General features: G+C 44.3%; 1 protein-coding gene across 1 annotated transcript in view; it reads right to left on the minus strand.

Annotated features, from left to right (window-relative positions):
• Nucleotides 1-20,563: 20,563 nt before the first annotated feature.
• The window catches only part of AADACL4 (arylacetamide deacetylase like 4), a 158,889-nt gene continuing 155,243 nt past the window's right edge, over nt 20,564-24,209 (minus strand). Inside the window, exon 4 of the mRNA XM_069610905.1 lies at nt 20,564-23,212. Within this exon, the coding sequence (XP_069467006.1) occupies nt 22,438-23,212 (775 nt within the window). The 3' untranslated portion in view covers nt 20,564-22,437. The remainder of the gene's footprint in view (nt 23,213-24,209) is intronic.

A 24,209-nucleotide genomic window follows, 5' to 3' on the forward strand; every position in this document is an offset into this window, starting at 1 on the left:
GCACCTGGACTCAGCGCATCTGTGAAATAATCTGGAAATGTGTCACCGGGCACGTTTTCAGTTTAAAAGCTACGAAATATTTTTGTATGCAGAATACTGGAAATATTTCATTGCATTTCAGCGCACAGCTTCCAAGAATATTTTTCATTTTTGTGGGATGCGTACCCGCATAAATGAAACTTGCTGTGAACATTGCATGAAGGGTCTGATTTTTATTTTGGCCTTGAATCCACCACTCTAGCGACTTCAACGACACACTGTTGTGAATATCCACAAAGAGTTGATAAGATTCACTATATTAAAAGCAGACAGGGCAAAGTTCAGTTTCTCTTTCTGAAACATGCTTTTTAAAGCATTTGTCTCCTGTGACACAGAGAATGGACGTTCAAAGTACAGTATAATTATGCAATTGTGAATGGGAAGTGTGCTGCATGCTATATGATTAACCATGTCACGGATGAATGTTCAATTTGACGCAAAGAATCAACATCGTACGTGTTGACTGAACTTGCTGCTTGCCCCTTCACCACCAAAGAGCTGTTTTTCCTAGCATGTCTCGAACGCGCAGCTCCCAGACTTTATTCATGCTCAGAGCACTATCGCCTATGGTCATTATTACCCTTTGCCGGCTGTGCCAACGTAGCCCCCTGTCATATAGGGCAAGGCTTTTCGGTTTATGCTCGTTGACTCATTGCAGCACGTTTCCTATTTATGTCCTAAGCGCCCTGCATGTCGGCTCGCCACATATGTCTAAGGGCTGTGTGCCTCCATCTGGGAGGTCTCTCTGGTCCTTGAAGCCAGCAAACACTTTCCAACGGCTTCAGAGCGAAGCTGTGTTTAGCGCTCGAGTAATTGTCACTGCCTCCACTGTATCTCGGTATTGGACCGCGTTCTTTTCTGTACTGACTAAGTTAGCCCCTTCCTGTCCACAGATCGCTAATAGCACTGTACATGTAATCTCTTTACAATGCGCCAGTTTTGTTAACTCTACAGTTTTGTACTGCTTAACCGGTGCACCTGCATTACCTAAAACTGCATACTTGATTTCACCTACCAGCAATTGCATTCTGATGTAGCAGTCCTATTTCGACTCATATAACTGTCTGCATGACTGATGTAGCACCCGTATCATGAGGTGTTGCTATGCCAGTCTGTGTACTTCCACCTATTTTGTCTTTAAACATTTACGTACTCATGCACTTCACTAATGTACTATGCACTTTCTGTAACTAGCACGTAGATGCCTGAAATAAATGCACAAATAAATAATTACAACTTGAAATCATAGTTAACATATTTATTTACTGTGTATACTATAATAAATGTGTACTGCAATATTTTTTCTTGTCGATTTTAGTTACATCGTCCGTATGTGCGCATGTCATGGAGTGACACTTCCTGTGGACGGCTTCTTCAATCGAAATTGGGCAATACTAGAGATGCTTGCAGGTCGTGGAGGAGCCTGGTGCCCATTGGGTTCAGAGGGTAGCCAGGCGAGCAGTCAGTGCAGCAGACAGTGGGCCAGCAAGGGAGAGAAAGAGAGAAAGCAGAAGTGAAAAGGAAGGTCTTCAGCTGCTTCTGGAACCTAAGGTGGTCCTGCTCGAGTTTGAGAGAGGCAGGGAGGCCATTCCAGAGGGAGGCCCCTGCCCAGGAGAGAGATCTACCTTCCAATCTCTGCCTGGAGAAGCGTATGACCATCAGAGAGTTAGAGGTAACTGGGCGAAGGGCTCGAGAGGGAAAATGTTTAGGAAGAGTGTTGGATGTAGTGTTGACCATGGCCCCAGAGAGCCTTGTGAATAATGCAGAGGGTCTTGAACTTGATCCTTGCAGCCATCAGAAGCCAGTGGAGAGATTTCAGGGCTGGAGAGATGCAATCCCTGGGTTTGAGGACAAGGACACGTCTTGCAGTCCTGTTCTGGATTAGTTGCAGTGGGCGGAAAGAAGCAGCAGGCAGGATGAGAAGGAGGCTGTTGCAGTAGTCCAGCCTAGAGAGAACCAGGGCTCTGGAGATGTTGTACTTCTGGGGGAAAGTGAGGAAAGGAAGAATACCTCGGAGGAGCCGCAGCTGGTAGTGGGACTTCTTCGAGAGGTCCACGATGTGAGGAGAGAAAGAGAGAGTGCAATCGAAGATGACCCCAAGGTTTTTTGCCTAAACGGAAGGTGCGGGGAGAGGGCCTAAGGAGAGCGGCCAGAGTGAAAGAGGGAAAGAAAGAGCAGGGGTCCCAATGAGGAGGATCTCAGTCTTTGTGGCATTGAGGCATAGATTGCTGTAGGCGCACAATTCCTGAATCGTGGATAGACAGTCAGGAAAGAGCGACAGAGGAGAGGAGGCAGATGGGATCCTGAAGGAGAGCTGAGTGTCATCCGCATAACACTGAAGGTTAGAGGAGATGGTAGAGATGAGGTGGGCCAAAGGGGCCACATAGGTGTTGAAAAGTCAGGGTGAGAGGTTGGAGCCCTGGGGAACACCACATGTGGAGAGCGAGAGGTGATGGAGAGAAAGGACCCCAGTTGGTCCAGGAGGAAGGAGGTCTACCAGTCTTGTGCAGAACACTTCGATTTGAATAAGTGCTATAGATTACAGACTTTTACCAGATATTTTCCAAGCAGATTTTACAGCAGAGATGGGGCTTCCCCAAAGATAATTTTTAAAATAGTATTACATTGACTTTAAAAACCAAAGTCTAGGTAAGCAATCTGCTTTTACAATGTAGAACACCAACAGATACAACCATTGACATATGTGAGGGGTCAGAAATGTGAGGCGGCCAACTTTGTAAAGAGTTTCCAACTTAAGCCATTTTATTAAATTAACAAGTTGGATAAACGCCTCACTATCCCTAATCTGATTAGGATTTCCCTGCCCAAAATAAACCAAAGAAAACCCTCTAACAAAGGGCTATCTAACCCTCTCACTTATACAACAAGCAAAGCAAAAAGGAAATATGTGGCAAATCAATTCAACAACAACATATAACAAATGAGAAGATTCAAAATGTGATCGATGTCTCTTGTCAGGACCTGGGTGAACTTTCCTTCCCCAGATCCAAATGAGGATTTTCTCCACATCTCAAAGAAAGAAAAACAAGGAAATCTGGTTTCAGTTCTTAAATTCTTGTACTCAAATCCACAAAGTTCTGTTGCTTCAATAAAAGCGTCTCAAGAAAAGCATAGGCTCTCACTGGAATAAGAACTGTTTCACAGTTGTAGTAATAGCAAAGTATTTTGGTCAGGAAGGTTCACCACAACTTTAGCTGCAGAAAGAATTGTTACTGTTATTCACCCAGTTTTCACAATTCTTCTCCAAAATGTCACAACTCATCATATGTTGTTTTCTATCTAAAGCACTGTTCAGCACTTGCACCTTCTACTACCTGGCTTCTTCCTTCACCAGGTTATTCTGGGCAATAACGTCTTGCCTTAGTGGTATACTTGCCTACCCATCTACTTCGCCAACAACAACAGAAAAGTGCTTCAATGGTAACTTCCAGTTTAAAATAAGAAGTTTCAATAGTCTTCTCCAGCCTCAGACTTTAAACAAGTTAGGGGAAAACAAGGAACCACATTAGTACTTTTTAGGATTCCAGGCAAATATTGCTCCTCTCCCTCCAGATAACCCGCTCCAGAAGGGCATATTATTTTACACTTTTCTTCCCCCTTTGTAACGACTGCCAAATAGTGATAAGGACAAAGTCTTATTCTGCTTCTGCCTGGTCTTTGGTACCGTGAGCTTCGTTTAGACAGAGTTTTAGATTTCTCAAAACAAAAATAACCTACCTTATAATTGGTGTGCTGTTTACCAATCCCTTCAGGCTTTTGGCAATACTTGTTGGATTGGTATTGCTCTGTTTTCACTTTCCCTTAGCTTGGATGTTAGGTGCACAATTCAGTTTTAGGCAGGAATCCCCCATCGGGTTGTTGTGCATGCCTTAAACTTACAAATTGGCTCTTACTGTTATTTTGTTTCTTTATGCGCCACTTTCGTTGCTTTGACAGTTTGGTATACAACAATACCTCTTTCGCTCAGACACGAATGAACATGCTGACTAGGAATACACGGACAACAGCGGAGCACTCAAGGGTCACTTGCAGACAGTGAACTTACTGGGTAAGTTGCTTCCCCTTCATTCCGTTTGATGCTTACAAGAACTCAGTGACCGTGGCTCGTCTCGGCACGGCGAACAAACCTTCTTGGTCCGCCTTTGCTGCTGCCACATTAGTTCGGAGCCTTCAATGCTCCTAAGAGACACGGTTGCAACCTGTTCACCAGAAATCTTACGTCCTCCTTCACCTCTTCTGCTTCCTGCTGCAAAATCTTTGCACAACACTTTGGGAATGGGCAAGCATTTCGTTTCCACTCTTCTTGCTGGGCGACCTCTGCACTGGGGATGATTAGAGGCACAGACCCTCTTATGACTCACAGTGGTCCTGGCGTCTTCTTGCTCCCCCAGTCTCACCTCCAACTGCAAATACGGTCTGCACTGCGTTTTCCTCTCCTGCTTATTCTCCTCCTGCCTCTTCTTCCCCAACTTCTCTACAACCTTCACTTGACAGGCCATTTAAGGTTCTCTGTCTCCCTCAGGTGTGGGTCATCTAGGTTAATTAGCTGACCACTCCTACAGTTTTGTCCCTTTACATCCCGCTTCCTCGTCTCAGTACTGAGGAAATTATGGGACTTGAAGTCCCTGGCGAAAAAGTTAGTTTTTATAACGTTTTTTAAAGGAACATCACAAAGGTACATTTTTAGACCTTTTGAAAAAGAGGAATATATGTTTTTAGATGGAGTGCTGTTAGAGTTTATAATCTTTTTTCTATTACACAGGGATATAGGGGAATTTTCAACTGACTGAATTCCATGAGTTTGAGAAAGATGTCTATTTTATTCTGACAGGGCTTCTGACTAATTCCACACACACTAAGTTGGTTAACCCATGAAACAGATGGGTTATTGTGGCAACAAGCTATTATATATTGTGGGAGTGGAAACATTTATTCTTCAAAAGAAGGCAAATATCGTGTCTCATTCCATGGATACCGCTGACCTCCATGAGCCATTTCCCCTCCCAGGTGTCCTCCCGCAGAAAACCACCACTAAGGTCAGGATAACGAAGTGTCTGCCTTTCCCTGGTAACCTCGGAGATGTTAGGCAGGGGTTCAGTGAGGGATCCATCACATATAACACACAAAATAATAGGTGAAAGATGGAAGTATGTGTTGTAATCAAACCTTTAATCGTTCACCTTGCATACAAACAAGGGGGCTGTGCATGGCTCCTGAGTATTGACACCCATATTTACCAGTCAACTATCCACATTGCTAGTGATATTATGCACAGTAAGGGAGTAGTTTGTTACCTGTAACTCAATTTCTCCAGCGTTGATATCTTTCATGAATTCACATGCTGTGAATATTCCCCGTCATGCTGGGAATCCCTGGTTACTTTGATTTAGTAATTTTCCTATGGAAAAACTTGACACCTTGAGTGTTCCATTGAAATTGCTGTGGGTGCATTTTGGTCCCCACCAATAGGACGTCAAGTGTATAGCTCCGCCCCTGCAGCTTCCCCTCAGATTTTAACCACTCCAGCTGCAGAATAACCCCCTGTAGAGGATGTTTGCCTGGAGGGGTCGACTGGACGGCTCATGTGAATCCATGAAAGATACCAACGCTGGAGAAATGGAGTTACAGGTAAGAAACTACTCCCTTCTCCAGCATTGGATCTTTCATGGATTAGATTTTATAGCAGTATACATGTTCGGAGGAGATAAAACAGGGAAACAAAATGTAGCAACTTTTGCATTTTTCAGCGCTCATGCAAGAAGTATACATGCTAAGTACAAGAAAATACCCTGGACGCTGCAGGGCTTACCTTACTGGAACAGCCGTTGAAGAACTGCCCGCCCCATCTGCACATCTTCAGCGTGCTGCTATTGTAGGCAGTAGTGCCTGGTAAATGTGTGAGGCACTGCCCATGTTGCCGCCTGGCAAATATCTTTGATAGGCACTCCGGACCAGAGGGCCGCCAAGGCGGCTGTGGCCCATGTAGAATGTGCTGTAGTCGCCGTTTGCAGAGGCCCGTTTGCCTTTGTGTGGCAGAAGGAAATCGTTGAGGATATCCATCTTGCTATGCCTTGTTTTGAGATGGCTTTTCCCTTGTTTGAGGGGCCAAAGGCGACAAAGAGCTATTTTGTTGCTCTAAATGATTTTGTCTTGACAAGATAACATTTTAACGCCCTGTTCACCTCCAGCGAGTGTAGGGCTCTCTCTGCTGGGGAAGTGGTAATTTGAAAGAATGTAGGTAGAGTTATGGTTGCATTCTTGTGAAACTCCGAAGGCACTTTTGGAATGAAGTGAGGATTGCTGGAAAGGAATACCTTGTCCTTCGCGAATCAGAGATACCGAGGGTCCACCACCATAGCCTGTAGCTCCGAAACTCGTCTAGAGGATGTAACCACCATTGAGAATGCCACTTTCCAGGTTACAAATTTGATGTGTGCTGTTGATAGAGGTTTGAAAGGAGTCTTCATGAGACCAGCCAGGACGAGATTCAGGTTCCATACCGGTGCAATCTTTTTCTTTGGAGGAAAGGTACGAAAGAGTCCTTTTAGGAAGTGTTTGAGTAGCCTGTCGCTGTAGAGCAGAGGAGATCCTCTTTTCCTTGTGAATCTAGAGATTGCAGCTAAGTGTACCTTTATAAAGGAGATCTTAAGACCTTCTTTTGCCAATTTGAGAAGGTATTGAAGAACCTGTTGAGGTTTTATGGCCAGTGGTTGAAGGTTGGGCTGTTGCCCACACCATGTACAGAACCTTTTCCATTTGTGGATGTAGGAAATGTTAGTGGACGTAGCCCTAGCTGCAGCTAGAATGCGCTGGCAGTTTTGCAGGATGTTTAAGTTGCCGAATTCAGCGTGATCAGGAGCCATGCTGTTAAGTTGAGGGAGCCCGGGTCATGATGTAGAATCGCCCTGTTGTTCTGCGATAGGAGATTGGCGTTAAATCCTAGATGGATTGGATTGTCTGCCATCAGTTGAAGGCGGTCCGAGAACCATGTTTGTCTGGGCCAGTACAGTGCTACCAGAATTATTTTGCAGTGATATTTGCGTATCATCTGGAATTTTTTTCCTGATGAGAGGGAATGGAGGGAACGTATATGCAAACATACCGGTCCATTGGAACGAGAATGTGTCCCCTTGAGAGTCGGGATGTGGGATCCTGTTCGCAACTTTCTTGCACTGCTTGTTGCTCTGAGTGACAAAGAGGTCCAGAGGAGGATGACCCCATGTCAAAAAGATTTTGGATACTTGGTTGTTGTGTAGTTGCCATTTATGGGACTGTGACGAATCCCTGCTGAAGGTGTCCGCTTGTTTGTTGTGTATCCCCAGTAGGTCAAAGACTTACAACAGAGTGTTGTTGTGAATGGCCCAGTGCCAAATGGTCTGTGCTTCTTGAGAAAGGGTGTAAGACCGCGTTCCGCCTTGTTTGCGTAGATAAAACATAGTGGTTGTGTTGTCCGTGAGGACCCAAAAAACTGATTTCCTGATTAGTGGAAGGAAAGACTTTAGGCCCCAATGTACTGCATGCATTTCCAGCACATTTATGTGGAGGAAGGATTCTTTGGGGGTCCACAGGGCTTTGACTTGGTGCTTGTCTAGGTGAGCTCCCCATCCTGCCAGTGAGGCGTCAGTCGCAATCGTGAGATGGTAATTAGGTTCTACATGGGGCATCCCACTCAAGATGTTGTAGGGGACTGACCACCATTTTAGTGTATTTGAGAGAGTACGAGTGATGGTAATTTTGTCTGACCAGGACCTGTTCGTTTGGGACCATCTGCTTACTAGAAACCTTTGTACTAGCTGCATGTTTAGCCTGCAGTTGGGTATAAGGAGAATGCAGGACAACATGGTCCCTAGTAGAGCCATGTATTTGCGCACCTTGATCAGCTTGATTGGAGTGAAGGAATTTGCCAGAGTTATACAATTTGTCACTATGTCTGATGAGGGTTTGACGAGGATTTGGCCCATGAGAAATTGAGTGCCCAGAAAAACCAAAACATTTTAGGGAACTTTGCAAGACTTGGTGTCATTTATTGCAAATCCCAATTATTGGAGAAGAGTTTCGGTGTCAGAGAAACCGTGGTTTGCTGATATGTTGTATCTCGAACCAACCAGTTGTCTGGGGATGGGTAGACGTGGTGGCCCTGTTTTCTGAGAAAAGCTGCCACTTTTGCTAGGCATTTTGTGAACATCATGGGGGCTGATTTTAAGCTGAATGGAAGTACTCGAAACTGGTAATGGCTTTCGCGGACCTTTAATCTGAGATACTTTCTGTGTCTTGGGTGTATCGGAATGTGGAAGTACACATCTTTTAGGTCTAACGCCGCCAGATATTCATGAGCTTGTATGGCCTTTATGATTTCTTGAATTGTCACCATCTTGAACGTTTGCTTTTTGATGTTTTTGTTTAGCTTTCGCAAGTTGAGGATTGGATGCCACTTCCCCTCTGGTTTCTTGACGACAAAGTACCTGGAGTATACTCCTTTTCCCTTTTCTGAATGAGGAACTCTTTCGATTGCCTGTTTCTTTAACATTTGACGCACTTCCTGTTGTAGAATAGGGAGGTGCGGTGTGATATCTTTATGGGAGGCAACGGAAACTGTGCGTGCTTGAATTCTAACAAGTGGCCATACTGGATTGCATCTAGCACCCATCTGTCTTTTGTAATTTCTTGCCACTTGTTGAGAGAAAACGCCACATTTCCTCCCACCTCTGTGCCCCTGAGGAAGTAATGTTTTATTTATTTATTGGTTTTCACCTTGCCGAAAGCCCGCAGGCATCAGGGTGCAACAAAGAACAAAAGACGGAGGGGACAAAGACTATTAAGGAAATCTATACTAATCTTCTATTTCTTTTTTCATTTGTGGCAAGGCACTGGCTTTCATTTGAATAAATAGGTCTTCAGCTTTTTTTGAAAGCTTTGGTAGTTCCTTTCCCATCTTAGCTCGACAGGGAGTTTGCTCCATATCAGGGCTACTCTGACTTGGAATGCTCTGCCCATGCTTTGGAAGCATTTCAACAGGGTGCTTTTTATCTGGTTCGTACCTTCTAATCTTAGAGATTGTGTAGGTGTACAAGATGATCCTTTCTTTAAGATAACCAGGAGCCTGTCCGAATAGGCACCGGTGTGCTAAGGTCATGCTTTTGAAAATTAGTCTTTCTTCAACTGCCAGCCAATGAAGCTCAACTCGGTCTTTAGTAAGATGTTCTCTCCATGGCCTTTTTTTAAATTATTCTGACCGAGTTGTTTAGCATTGTTTGGCACTTGGCCATGCAGCTCTTACTTGTGCCAAGCATCAGGGTATTTCTGTAGTCCAGCCGTGATAAAATAATGGCTCTTGCAACAGTTGCTGTATTCTCTTAACTTAAATACGATCTAATAGACCAAAGTAGGCGATTGCAGTATTGGCAGTTCTTTTGGAGGTTCATTACATGCGCCTTATCACCTAGGGAAGTTTCCAGGATCATGCCTGGAGTTTTCACTTCAACTCTAACTGGGATGGATGAGTCCTTAATTTTGAAAGACTTGTACTGGGGACTGAGTTTATGTCTTGCATGGATAGAGCCAAAATTCATAAACTCAGTCTTCTTCGCATTTAGACACATCCAGTTCGTCAACATCCATGCCTCGATGATGTTATGGATCTCTCCTAACCTGGCGCAGTCATAACTGTAACTCCCGCTAAGTTCAACCACCACCTGGGTGTCATCTGCGTAGTTGGTAAAAAATGCTCCGATACTCTCTAGCACAATACAGAGACACCTCAGGGAGAGGTCGAACAATAGGGCGGAGAGACTAGCGCCTTGGAGGAGACCACAATCAATGGGCGTTTCTGCACAGAATTTATCTCCCCAATGGATTTTGGATTTTCGCCGCGAAATGAAGGAAGTCAGCCATTTAATGGCAACTGAGAAACAGTTAACCACTTTATGAAGGTCCCACTGGAGTTGCATGTGATCCAGCAAATCAAACACGGCACTTAACTCAAGCAATACAAGTAGGCCTGTTTTGCCTTCATCCGTGATGTTTAACATGTGGGTCTGCAGGTCTATCATGGCTGTTTCGGTACTGTGAGCCAATCTAAAGCCTGATTGGTGTTTGTGTAAAATCTCATTATTTTCTAAAAAATTTTGTAACTGTGCTGTCGCAATCTTGTCCATGATTTTAAAGAGAAAATTGCAGTTTGTTATTGGCCGCAAGTTACTGGGCTCCTTAGGATATAATCCTTATTTCTTTAGCAGTGGGGTCATAGTAACAGTCTTGATAATCTCTGGGATTATACCTTCTTTAAAAGATGCATTCACCATCTTTGTAAGTAGGGGTGAAAAAGTCTCTTTGTTATCTAAAATGATCTTTGGGGGAAGGATGTTCTCCGCACTAGCTGATGGTTTCATTGTTGGGCCTTGTTCGTTCTACCTCTTTGGGAGATGGCTGATCAACGTTTGCACTGCCTCTGGTGATACTCCCTGTTGCGCTGGCAGGACTGGTAATTTCTCTTGTATCCCTAAGAGTAATACCGGGATCTGCTGTAATTTTTGTTGTCCTTTGAAGACGAGAATCTGGAATTACCCGAGGCACCTCGGAAGGAACGAAAAGACCTTCTGCCCTTTAAGGTTGTTAGAGATCTAGCAGTATCGAGACTGCTTTCATTGTTTTGAGGGCCTCATCGATCTTGTCCCCAAACAGGTTTTCTCCCTCAAACGGCATGTCACCCACTTTTGTGATGTACCTCTTGCCGAAAATCGGCACAACCTAGCCATTCTTGTCTTCTGAGGACAACCCCACTGAAAATGTGTTTAAATACTGTTTCTGCAAGATCCACAGGGATGTTAATACTGTGGTTTGAGGCCTCCTCACCTTCACGCACCAGTGTCATGGCTTCTTTACTCTATTGCCCAGGCAAGTGCTGTAATATAGGAGCCAAATGATGCCACACCTCTATTGCAGCGAGCAACTATTGCAAGGGCATTAACTACTTCGACTGTTGTTGCTACGATGGTGAGCACTTTTTTACCGAAGGCATTAATTTTTCTGCCTTCATTGTCTGGGGGAGGGGCAATTTTGTGCTGCGTATAAGCCCTGCGACCCGCTGCCGCTGACACCACCGACTCTGGAAAGGGTTACGAGGTGACCCATTTTGGTGTTGTATCTGGTGCCTTACATTTTTTGTCCAGTCTCCCTTTAAGTGCCGGCTTGGAAAATTGATGTTTCAGAGCGCAAAGGCCCTCCTGCCAAACGTGATCTAGAATGGGTACAGAAAACACAGCCTTTCTGCGCTCACCCATGTGGTCAAAAAGAAAGCAGTCCTTCTTTTCTTCTTCAGGAGTTAAACCAAATTCCTGGCACGCCTTAGATACCATGGAGTGGAAAGCCCCAAGGTCATCTAGAGGTGAGGGTTGAGCAGGACTACTTTGTGTATCTTGATCTAGGTCATCCGTGTCCAACATATCGTCTCTGCGAGGAGATGAAGAGGCAGTTGAGCTTGTCTCCTTTGGTCCTGTAGCTTGGTCTGTATCTACTAGTTCCCCCTCTTCTTGTTTGCATATTCGCAGACTATCCCTTCGTGGAGGTTGGGGTCTAGGAGGAGATTGGGCTTTTGGGTGTTTTTCTTGGTCCCTGGAAGAATGCCTTCAATCCCTTTGTTGCTGTTGGCCTGGTGCACCCTGGTCCTTCCTGCATAGATGCGCTGCCTGCGGATGAGGAGGTGGAAGCCTGGTATTGAGTTGTCCCAGCAGTGTTTGTAGAGTGGAAAGCACTTTCAGGGAGAGCAAGGATTGCAGGTTTAGAAGGGGGTATTGTGCACCCATACCTCCCATTCCAGAAGGTGTTGATGGTAGAGTAGGTGGTATGTTATGTATTCTTAGAGGCATTTCTTCTCCTCTTGATGGTAGGTGATAAGAGGTTTTGTCCTGAACATGAAGTTGGGGATCTGCCTTCCTCCGGATCGGAATCAGTGACATCTGAACACTCCTCTACTCGAGGCTGGAAATCTGAAGGAATTTTATGCTGTAAAATGTCATCTGGTATGATGTTGGTTTAACCTATAGGAGAAACTCCCAGAGGAAGATGTCCGTGATCCACAGGGTCCCTTGTCAGGGTTTTTAGTATTCCTTTTCCCGGTGATATACTGTCCTATATAGGTAATTCTGTGGTTTCCGTCGTGATGGTGGTTGACAGGGTTGATGGCAGTGCAGGCTTACAGCCAGACAATTTGTGTTTTTGGTCGTCGGCGAGGTGGTCGTCGACAAGTGATGTCCCGATATCGCTGTCGTCGATTTCGTTGTTGGAGTGGGTGTCAATGACGATTTCATCGTCGGAGGGTGCTGCGACGACGACTCTTGTCCAGAAGAGGATCTGCGTGACTCCGAGGACGAATGGTGTTTCTTTTTTGCAGATGAAGACGGGGTCTTCATGGACGACATGGATTTGTGTCTGACCATCATTGGAGGGGACCTCCTCGATGAGTCGGACGTGGTCTTAGTCGAGGGGTGTGAGCCTTAATCCATCGGTTTTTCCAATGGTGTCTTCGTCGATAGGATTTTGGATAAGTGTTTAGACCAAGAATCAGACCTCTCACCACTACCTGGTGTTTGTTTAGCAGAGGAAGAGTGTTTGGCCGTATCGTGGCTCGTGGGCGATTTGGCTCACCTGTTTTATACCCGGTTGCAAAGGGAGTGGTGGCTCTTCCACTCCTTGACAAACTTGCTTCCGACGCCGGGTATGCTCCTTCATTAAGCCAACAAATGAGGGACGGTTTCTGTCCTTAAGGGTTTTCAGTGAAAAACCTTGGCAGATCTCAGATTCCTCCAAGGGAATGGTTAGGGTAGAGGCAGCATAAACAGTTTGCATGCATGTCATCTTCATACATGTTTTTTAGGCCGCAAGTGTCACAGGCCTGGACAAGGACTTTTTTAGTCCAGAGGTCTCCATGGTCATAAACGGTACCGTAGATGAGTCGTCGGAAGCTACGATTGTAGAAAAAGTCATTACATTTTGACTTTGTCTGGAACAATATTTTCTCTCAGGAGAGATGAACTCAAGGAATACCACCAGCTCGAAAGACGGTTGAAATCCGAGGGGAAGCTGCTAGGGCAGAGCTATACACTCAACATCCGATTGGTGGGGACCAAAAGCACCCACAATAACTTTGATGGGACACTCAAGGTGTCAAGTTTTTCCATAGAAAAATTACTAAATCAAAGTAAGCCGGGATTCCCAACCTGACGACGAATAATATTCACAGAACGTGAATCCATGAAAGATCCAGTGCTGGAGAATGGTACCATCAGAAAGCATGTTCATGCTGGCTCTACCAGTATATGCCAATATCCCCATGTACTAACATTCTCTTGTTGGCTTTGCCCTTAATGCTGGTAAAACTCTCCCGCCACAAGACTAAATGCCCAACACCTGCACCGCCATGTAAGAATACCCATGTTAACATTGCCCTTAATGCCAGTAAAATGCTACAGTAATGCACCATTTCCTTGTGTGGCTGCATGTATACCCCCATCCAACATATCAGAACACTCATCATGTTGACTTTAGCTTTAACAACACTATAACATGCACTGCCACTGTAAGAAAACCTTTACCTGCTGACTGAACAAGTGCCCGCACCATCCCCATGTAAGAACGCACATCATATTGGCCTTGCCCCTTATGTGAATAACAAATGCCATGCCAAAGAAAGGAAATGTCCAGTTGGCCTGCCCCATCGTGCTATAAACCCCCACCCCAAACCGTTCTCCATGTAATAACATTCATCAAGTTGGCTTTGCACAAAATGGCCAGTAAAACATGTAAGAACATGTCCATATGATATGATATCACATTTATAACAAGCCTGTACACAAGTGTTTCTAGGCGCGATAAGATAAGGAGAGGGAAACAAAGGCAGGACAAAACAACGATCTTACTATGCCTTGTGTCATTCAGATCATGCAAGAGCTGGGAAGGCGGCAGGGGAGAAGTGCCGAGAGGGGGGAAAGGTGGAGAAGTGTGGGACAAAGGAAAACAAGAATGCAGCCAACGGGTGGCAAGTGTGAGTACTCAGAGGTACGGTTTATAGTCATTTTTTCGAAATAATAATGTCGAAAAAAAGTCAATTTTTGTAATACGTTTTTTATTCGAAATGTGGGGGTTCCCCCCAGCCCCCTTTTTAAATTTTTTTTTTTTTTTTTTTTTTTACACACTTTTTTACTCCCGGACCCCAAAATAAATATATAATTAAATAAAAACGGAATTAGCCTTTTTTTTTCGACATTATTTTTTCGGAAAAATTGTCATTGAACACTTTTGTTTCTAAAAAATTACTGACCACCCAGAGGTACAGCAAAGGGTGGCTAATAAGTGCAAGAGAGGGGATTGTAGGGTTGCAGATACAGACCACAAGTGCAGGGGAGCCTAGAGGCAGTGCAGGATTGCACCTGGACAAGCAGGGACCTGGACCCAAGTACAGAGGGTGACCAGGAGACCAGTGCATGGATCAGGCAGAAGCAAATAGAAAGGTCTTGAGTTGCTTCCTGAACCGGAGATGGTTCTGCTCAAGTTTGAGAGAGGCAGGGAGGCTGTTCCAGAGGGAGGCCCCAGCCAAAAGAAAGAGATCTATCCCTAACTCTTTTCTTGGAAAAGCGACTGACCCTCAGAGAGTTGGGGGTGGAGGAGCGGAGAGCTCAAAAAGGCAGATATTTAGGAAGAGAGAGTTGTAGGAAGTGCTGTCATAGGCCCCAGAAACCCTTGTGGACAATGCAGAGGATCTTGAACTTGATCCTTGCCGCCACTAGGAGCCGGTGAAGAGATTTCAGAGCTGTAGAGATACAATGCCAGGGCTTGAGGCCAAGGACAAGTATCACAGTCCTGTTCTGGATGAGTTGTAGAGGACAGAGAGTAGAGGAAGGAAGAGTAGAGGAAGGAAGATTTAGAAAGAGGCAGTCCATGCTTCAATTCCCCTTGTCTGGGACCCTGCCTTGCACGCATGCAGTCATACCCATTCAGCCACTCACCCATTGGCGGCTGGGGCCGTTTTGGATTGGAGCGATGTAAACATTTCCCACAAATATGCCAGCGTGCATACGGGAAGGATCCCTCATTCCTCAAGAAATATTTTTGAATAATGGGTTATGGTGCATTATAGAGCACACATTTTGTGAACATTTTTGTAAAAAGCCAGACATTTTTTTATTGGTTTTGTTGGGTAATGCAATATGCAATAGATGCAATTCACCAACAGTGCACAGGCGCATTTCCCAATGCATTTCAATGATGCCTTTGCTCACATTATATGCCAGTGTAAAAACATGTTCACCCTGCCTGTGCCTGTGCCTATACATCTCCACGATAGCTGCAGCAATACATGCCAGTATTTCCATAAATGAACATACTCATGTGTGCTTTGTTCATAATGCCAATAATGATACTATAAGAATGAGGCTTATGAAAAATGCTACTCTAGCCAAGTAATAACACATATCATGCTTGGTTTATCATGGATGGCAAGTACAAAATGTCATGCCACAGTAAGAAATGACTAGACTGCAGGCCTTGCATGTTCTTAAAAATCCCACTAGACCTGCAGGGTGAGTACCCTAGTTTACATGCTCGACCTTAGAGAAATGCACTTACTCCAAGTGACTGCTGACAAAATATTGACCAGTGCTTTTTGTAAAATGCAGCATGTTGCCATAAGCACACTTTATATTTGGTGCAATGCTGTCAAGCACGCGCAGTGAAACTTGTATTTACCATTTACTGCAATAAAAGTGTGTTTGTAGTAAATGAAAAATATGTTTCTAACATCCCCATACTCGCCAGCAAGGTCGAGTATCATGCAAATGGTACTCATCCTTCATAAAAACTATTCGCCAATACTAGTGGGTTATTATGTTTTGCGAGCCCTAGACTATCTGCACCAAAATGCCAATCTGCCCACTAATAACACATATCATGCCTGCTTTATCATGAATGCACATTAAAAGGACATTTTCGCGCACCACCATGCTCCCTGCACACAGTCCTCCCGCTCCACCCAAATCAGCTTCTCAGCCCAGCATTAAATGCAACCTTAAACACTAATTTACACGTGCACCCATTCATCATACACTTACACATGCACACCCAGCCACCCATACATCATATACTCATTCATTCACAAACATTACATAATATACACATCTCCCACCACACATCCCTTTCTCCATCTCCCCTACCCCAAAATCATCTCCTCAGCCCAGCATTAAAGACAAGCACATACGCATTCACACGCCATTCACTTGCTCTTTTACATGTGCACCCATTCACTGTGCACTCACACACACAAACACAGCAATCCATACATCATACACTCACTCATTCACACATCTTACATAATACACATATGCCCCGCACACGTCGCCTCTACTTCCCAACACCCACCCCTAACCCTCCAAATCATCTCCTCAGAGCAGCATTAAACACAAGCAAGCACATCCACACACCATTCACTTGCTCATTTTGCACATGCACCCATTCATATACGCACACCAAGCCACCCATACTTCATACATTTACTCATTCACACACATTTCATAATATACATATGCCTTGCACGCATCCCCTCTCCATCCAACCGTCTCCCCTAACCCCCAAAATCATCCCATCAGCCCAGCAATAAACATAAGCACACATACATTCACACAACATTCACTTGCTCATTTACACTCACCACACTCACACATACGTACAGCCAAGCACTCCCTCAGTCACACATATTGCATAATATACATAAAAACATCCCCTTGCATGCATGCAAAGACATTTACCAAAAAGAAAAACGTCCTGCCTTTTTCAGTCAATCCGTCGCTGCGTCCCCACAAACCTTTCCCTATATTCAATTGTGTCTGGAGCACCTCCTGCAGTTTTTGTCACTCACCTCAAAGTGATTGGCCCTGTTCTCTGCTGTGAATCTTAACTGATCAGGCTGGTTCTACTGCAATGGAAATCTAGACAACCATTTGTGCACCAACAGCAGGGTGCAGCAAAGTGCCAGAGTGACCCCAAAAAAGACTGGGGCAGAATAAGTTGTCATACATTGTCCCTGTAACTGCTTAAAGACGGGTGTGGAACTATGTGCTTTGTTTTTTCTGGCCTTCTGGTATGACAATCTAAAACCTAACTCTACATATCATCCTATCATTGGCGTGTAATGGTGCTAACCACATTTTTTTTAAATACACTTTTTATTGATTTTATCAATGAAATAAAGCATAACACGTCAATGAACAAATCAACAATTAGTACAATACAGATAAATTCCCCAGTAACCGATCCACATCTCGTGATCCACATTACCCCCACCCAATCCCACTGCCCTTTGGGTCTCTGAGCCCTAGTGTACAGTACTAACCCTTTATGCCCCTCCCAAGCGCCATCATGATCAACCTACTTCAATTTAATTCCAGCCATTGCCTAAAGATTTAATTGTGTTTCTGGGAGCAACCCCTATCCTTATACACCCTCTGTTCCAAATATCTACAATATTCAATCCCCTTCCCCCATCCGAGTATGTTCGGTGCGATAGGGCGACCCCAACCAGATGCAATGTGCCTTTTGCCTATCATCAGGGCCATTTTAATGAGGCATTTCTCTTTAGAAGTGAATCCTGTATCACCCCAAACATACAGAAATCCAAGCTTGGAACAGTCTGGCACTGGGATCACAAGGCTCTAGAGATCAAGTCCCTAGTCGACTTCCAGAAGGGCTGTATGGCCTTGCATTTCCATATTGTGTGCTTAAAGGTACCGATTCCATTCCTGCACCTCAAGTATAGCGGGTCGGTTGCCCTCCCATGCAATGTAGCCGTTCTGCAATGTAATATATTTGGTGTAGGATTTTGTATTGTACCAGGTGTAGTCTGAAGGAGATGCTCGCTTCGCAGGGCAAAGCTAGGGCTTCGATCCAGTCCTCTTCTTCCAGTGCCGCTAAATCTGCCACCCATTTCCCTTTCAGTTTGGATAAGGGTTCACAGAAGAAATTAGTAAGAACTGATAAAGCATGGTGATTGCCTTCCCTGTAATTTCCCCTTCCAGGAGGTTAGCTTCAATGGGAGGACATTCAGGGATGTCCCTACTATCCCTGTGTTCTTGTGCTATGGCGTGCTGAAGTCTCACATAAGTGTATCTTTATGTTTCGGTTAAACCACAGTTCTCTACTAGGTGTTGGAACGAGGATAGCTGATTTTGGATGAGAATATGCTGTATTTTCCTAATCCCATGCCCATACCATCTGCTCTGGCATCCCATTTTATACACCTCTGGTAGATCCACGTTTTCCGCCTGTGGCGCCTCTAACGTCGCTATTACCTCCCGTTCCATTGCCTCAAGTACTTGCCACTGTGTTTCCATGGTGCAGAATCTGAGTTGGGGCAGCTGGTGCCCATGCGGGTGGTCGTGTAACACCTGTAATAGGGGTGGGTGCCCATTTCTTCCCTCTCCAGTCTAACATGTGCCAGCTCCTGGTCCCCAAGTATCCATTTGTTCGCTGCCATCAGATGAGAAGCCCAATAATATTTCTGAATGTCTGGGAATCCCAGCCGGCCCTCCCAGACCAACCTGGTCAGTGTGCTAAGCGCTATTCTCAGAGTGGACCTGTCCCAAAGGATTTCCCTTTGCACGTTTTCTATGGTATGGAACAACTTTACGGGAATCCTTATGGGAGCATTCTTAAGGACATAGAGAAGCCTAGGTAATAAAATCATCTTGAATAAATTTGCCCTGCCCATCAGCAAAATTGGGAGTGTTGCCCAGTATCTGGCGTCGCCCTGCAGTCTCTCGATCACCGGGTCCAGATTGTTCCACGAGAAGGTAGATTTTTCTGCGCTTATTCGAATTCCCAAGTACTTGATCGAGTCCCTAGTTATCGGGAGGGTGCAATTATCCGGTATGGCGTCCACTCTCTATGCCACCAGCTTAAGTTCAGATTTGTCCCACTTGATACAGAGACCGCTGAAGCTACCAAACCTCCTGAACACTTCCATCAACAAAGGGCCAGTCATTTTGAGGTTACCCAAGTAAAAATCAAAATATCATCCGCACATAATGAGACGCAGTCTTCTCTAACCACATTTTAAATGGCTTTTATCAAAGATTGTGAAACTGCCTTCCAATAGATCATCGACTATAGTGTTTCTAAATGTTAGGCCGTCATCCCAGTAGTTGTAATTTAACAAAAAAAGGACTACTTAACCGGTAAGCATTAGGCACATAACTAAATGTAATGGGTTCGTGTACACTTACCCGGTCAATAGAATATATGTTTGTGACCTAATGCCCAGATTCTCTACCATGAGCTATAGTTGTGTTCTTCGGTCCGCAAAGTGTGTTGCACTGCATGAGCAATTTATCAGGAAATGAGCATTCTCGATGCCGTGCTGCAGAAAACAAAACATGAGCTGAGTGTTACCTTAAATATGTTGTACTTTTGGCGGCTCCAGCAGTGCACAAAGACACGTCTTTTAGACAAAACTGTGGGCAGCTCGTGACAAGCACGTGGGTAAAAACCCTTGATCCTAAGGTTTTTGACCATTATTTCCCAGGTGTCAATAGAAAGCAGAAGCCGTTTAGCTCATCATTACATGAAACCAATGTCCTAATCTTTAATTTTCAAGACATTTATCACAAGACAATCAAACAAACTTCTTCAGTCCCAAGAGGTTTATGACAACATTAAAACAATGTTTTTTTAAAATAATTGTATCATTGTTTCACCCACATACTCAGAATCTGCACAGGAGAGGAGGGAGTGAGGGAAAACCAGAGCAAAAACAGTTTCCGCGCAACGTCAAAAGCTGCCCTTAATATGCAATCTTTTTTGCGCAGCAGTTCACTCTATTCCCTTCATACAAATAACATGGGTGCTACACTGCAGTCCCACGCGTTTCAATGTCATTTTCCTGTGTACAAAATGAGTCTGAGCCACATTTATTGCGTTACCAAAACATGTGTAAAAACGAGTAGTTCGAAAATACTGCATGGCCCACCTTTTTACACAGGAAAAGATGTCACTGCAAACAATAGAGAATTGGCCTGTAGGACTCAGACTCTCTATACTGAGATATGAGTCGCGTTCTGTGCTCCCTGCACTGGGAGCAAATTCCCAAGACATGTTTGAGTATTCTCGATGCCATGGTGCGGAAGAGGATGCAAGAGCAGATTGTAACATGCAGGTGCTGCCTCGGAAGGATAGTTCAGGGTCAACGCGCTCGTCTTGGAAGTAAGACGACGTGGAAAAGCACAGATTCGATCCCCGGGTCCCCGCTTAGAAACCTCTGGGTATTAAGCGCATTATAAATAACCCATTACGTTACAATTGCACTGCTCCAAAAGTGTAAGAAGACATGTGCCTTCGCTAGAACTGTGAGCAGCTGGAGAGAAGCACGTGGCTAAGCTGCCCTGACCCTAAGAACTTTCATTTTATTTCCCAGGAATCAATGCTAATTTGAAGCCCTTTTTTCTTAACATTACATGTCCCGACATGCTTTCATTTTTTTATTTTCAAGAGACATTTATGACAGAAATCTAAAATAAACTTCATAGCACAAAAACACTTATGACACCAATATAAAGCAAACATAATGGCATGATAACCGATTATTATTCCACATATGAGATCCCACTCTACACAGGAGAGCGAGTGAGGGCAAAACCACAGCAAAAGCAGTTTCTGCACATTTCATTCCATTATTATGCAACAATTCTCTCTCTTTTACTAGCAGTGCACAAAGAGAAGTCTTTTAGTCAAAACTGCGGGCAGCTTGTGACAAGGACGTGGGTAGAAATCCTTTATTTCCCAGGCCCCAATAGCAGGCAGAAGCCATTTGGCTCAACATTACATGAAACCAATGTCCTGACATCCTTTAATTGTCAAAGGACATCACAATAATGTATTGTTATTATCATTTTTGGTTACATTATGATTAATACTAACCATTCGTTTTCCATTTGTTCACATTTTCGTCTCCCTCTGTGTGCAATATTAGTAGATTTTGCTCTGATGAAGGACCCCCTGGTCCGAAATGCATTGACCCATTGGCATCTTCCTGTACATTTGAATACATTGTGATGTTTCGTTACAGAATGGATTTAAACTGTGAATGTGTTTTTTGTATTTATTGTGCATTTGTAAGGAGATGTGGAGTGGTGATGTGTCTAATGTTTAGGGGGGGGGCATTTTATTTCTGACCTCCTACAAAGTAAAGGGTTAAACTACAAGCACTAGTACGAGATAGTACGAGATAGCCATGGTAAACAGCAGGTCTGAGTCAGTGGAGCAAAGCAGTTCGAGCTGGAATATAACCAAAAAATCTGTTCAAGATGAAGTTAGGAATTTTGATGCACATATACTAGACAGAAATTAAAATAGAAAAATGCTATTACAGCAACTTTGTGCATGCATAAAAACTATTTCTGCAAACGTCTTGCACATGTGCAAACCGCGTTGACTCGTGTGCAAAGGTGCCATTATACAGCAAATACTTTTGCCAGATCTAGGCGGCACTCCCTGAAATAAATCTTTGGGGTTTCAGATTTGGAAGTCGTACTGGGGACTATTATTTGAAGTCTACTACAAAGTTCCACTAGGGAATGGTCTTGGGTGGGATAGGAGGAACTTGATGTTGATGATCCTTAAGGCCAAGGGACATAGATCAATTTTCTTCTGTTCTTTTTCTCGTATTTACATAAAAGCAAAATCTAAAACTAATGGTAGATTTTACAATTTCCTTTTTCCAGTCCAGCGAATAGTAGACATCAGTGAAATATCAACTATATATTAAAAGATAACTCTCTTTCTTCTATAAGGTTCTGCCGATTTACATGTGCATTTATGTCAGACTGGAAAAATGTACTGATGAAATATACATATCTTATATTTAAGTCTAACTAAAGGTAATTCATGGGGCCTCATTACAAGAGTGCCATTCCGGAAACAACGTTGCCGGTAAGCTTGCTGGTACTGTTGTTTCGGGACCGGCAATCTAGGAGTTCTGCGAGCGGTGCCTTTCAGCCTGCCAGGTCTGACCTGGCGGGCGGAACGGCACCCGCTCGCAGACCCCACGGATGCACCGCGACCATTCATGAATGGTGCCGGTGCATCCGGCCTCCCCATTCCCTTGAGTCCAATGGGACTCAAATGGGAATGGGGAGTAATATTTTCCGGCACCCGGCAATGGGGAATTACCAGGACTGCCGGGGCTATAATGCCCCGGTAAGTCCCCATTGCCGGGTGCCTGAAAGAAAATTACTCCCGCGGCTACAGCCAGAGTCATAATGAGGCCCAATGTCTTTAATATATGTACATGATACTAGTTACTACACAGGTCTTCTTTGGCATTCAGGTAGAAATAACATTTCACACACTTTTAATGAAGTTCACAATATCAGCCATTGCCAGTTTCCCAGCAGGAAATGAGAAATAGCTATCGTCGAAAAAACTGACCACTCCATGGAAGCCATCCCTCACGTGATACCAAGTCACTGAAACCCCATTGTCCTCCAGCCTCTTTTTGTACAGTAGTCCATCGTCACGAAGCACATCATACTCGCATGTTAAAATATAAGCCTTTGGTAGACTGCGGATGATGTCATCTTCAGAAAGAAGTGGAGAAGATGCCATCTCAAAAGCATCCTTCACCTGCTCAGAAACATTTTCTTCCTGTGAGCTGACTTTATGGGGTTTGTAATCCCTGACTTTAAATTCGGCCGGGATATTATCCAAACTTAGCCATTTCTCATACTTCAATTTCATGTCTTCAGGAATGTGCTCACCTTCTAGGACTTCCTCTATCAGAGAAAGATCTCCGTTGAGATATTGCAAAACGTAGAATGCAACACGTTCCCGGTACAAAATGGGGACTGAGCGGTTCTGCTGATATGAAGGCAGATTGAAGTCAGCCATTTGCACCAGCGGGTAGATGAGGACCTGAGCAGAAAGTTTTGGGAGGCCTGTTCTACTTACAAGTCCTTGACAAACAGAAGCAGCAAGGGTGCCGCCAGCACTGTCGCCACTTATGATTATGCGCGAAGGGTCTACTCCATAGTCACCGGCTGTCTTAAGAAAGTGTACTGTGGCGTTGAAACAATCTTCATAGTGCGCTGGATATCTGTGCTCCGGAGACAGGCGATACCTAGGATATTAGAAATATTAACATTACATTTTGCATTTATCGTATTCACTGATAAGTAAACATGTAATAGTTTGGTGGGATGAGTCGCACTGTACAGATTTTTAAGCAATTTACAGGTTTGCAGATGGACATTTCTCAACAAGGTCAACAAAATGAGTACCACTGGATTGACTAACAGAAACACTTAGCATGTAAGTAGTAAGAAATAATCCAGTTTGTGGTGTCCACCATATTAATATTCAAATCTGGTGGATTTAATGACCTTTTCTAAATGTGCATCATTAAATTGATATTATCCTAGAGATTCATGGCACTGGTTTTAAAGTAATTACAACTGAAAGACACTCTCTGCTCTAAGACTGTCTTGGAGTCATGGACAGTCATAATTTCAGGAATGAAATTGACAAAGTGCCTAGATTGCTTGCGTTTGCAACCCTGGCATTCATCATCTTGCATCTTGACTTTGCGAATAGCATAGTCTTGGGACTACCAAAAACATCTGCCACACCAGCAGCAGAGCGTACATCACAGAGCAGCCTAGTTATAGATGCAAGGATACTTTGGTCTCTGTGCACTTTATTGGTTACCAATTAATAGTGGAATTCAAAGCCTTCTGTGCGGTACACAGAGGACTTCACAAGCTAGGTCCCGAGAGACACTGCAAGAAGTTATTAGCCTGAGACCAGGGGGTATAGTCCCTAGTACAATCTATTCCATTGCAACAGTATTGCTGCTAAATCTATCATTTGACATGTCTGAAGGAAAAGGTGCTTGCAGGGAACTTGCAGGGGTGTCAGAGAGCATGGTGGAAATGAGACAGCAGGTCGGGATGATAATGGAGGAGGCGGGGTGCCCGACATCTGGAGAAGGGAGAGAGGAGGAACAGGTGGTGGGACAGGCGTGAGGCGGGGAGCCTAATAAAAGGACTGATTTTTCCTGTGTTCAGGAGGAAGGGTCGAGAGATATTGTGGCGAGAAAGCTGGAGGACGTCGAGAGA

Source organism: Ambystoma mexicanum, chromosome 8 (genome assembly GCF_040938575.1).
Source record: "Ambystoma mexicanum isolate Mex_15411 chromosome 8, UKY_AmexF1_1, whole genome shotgun sequence".
Taxonomy (NCBI): Eukaryota; Metazoa; Chordata; class Amphibia; order Caudata; family Ambystomatidae; genus Ambystoma; species Ambystoma mexicanum.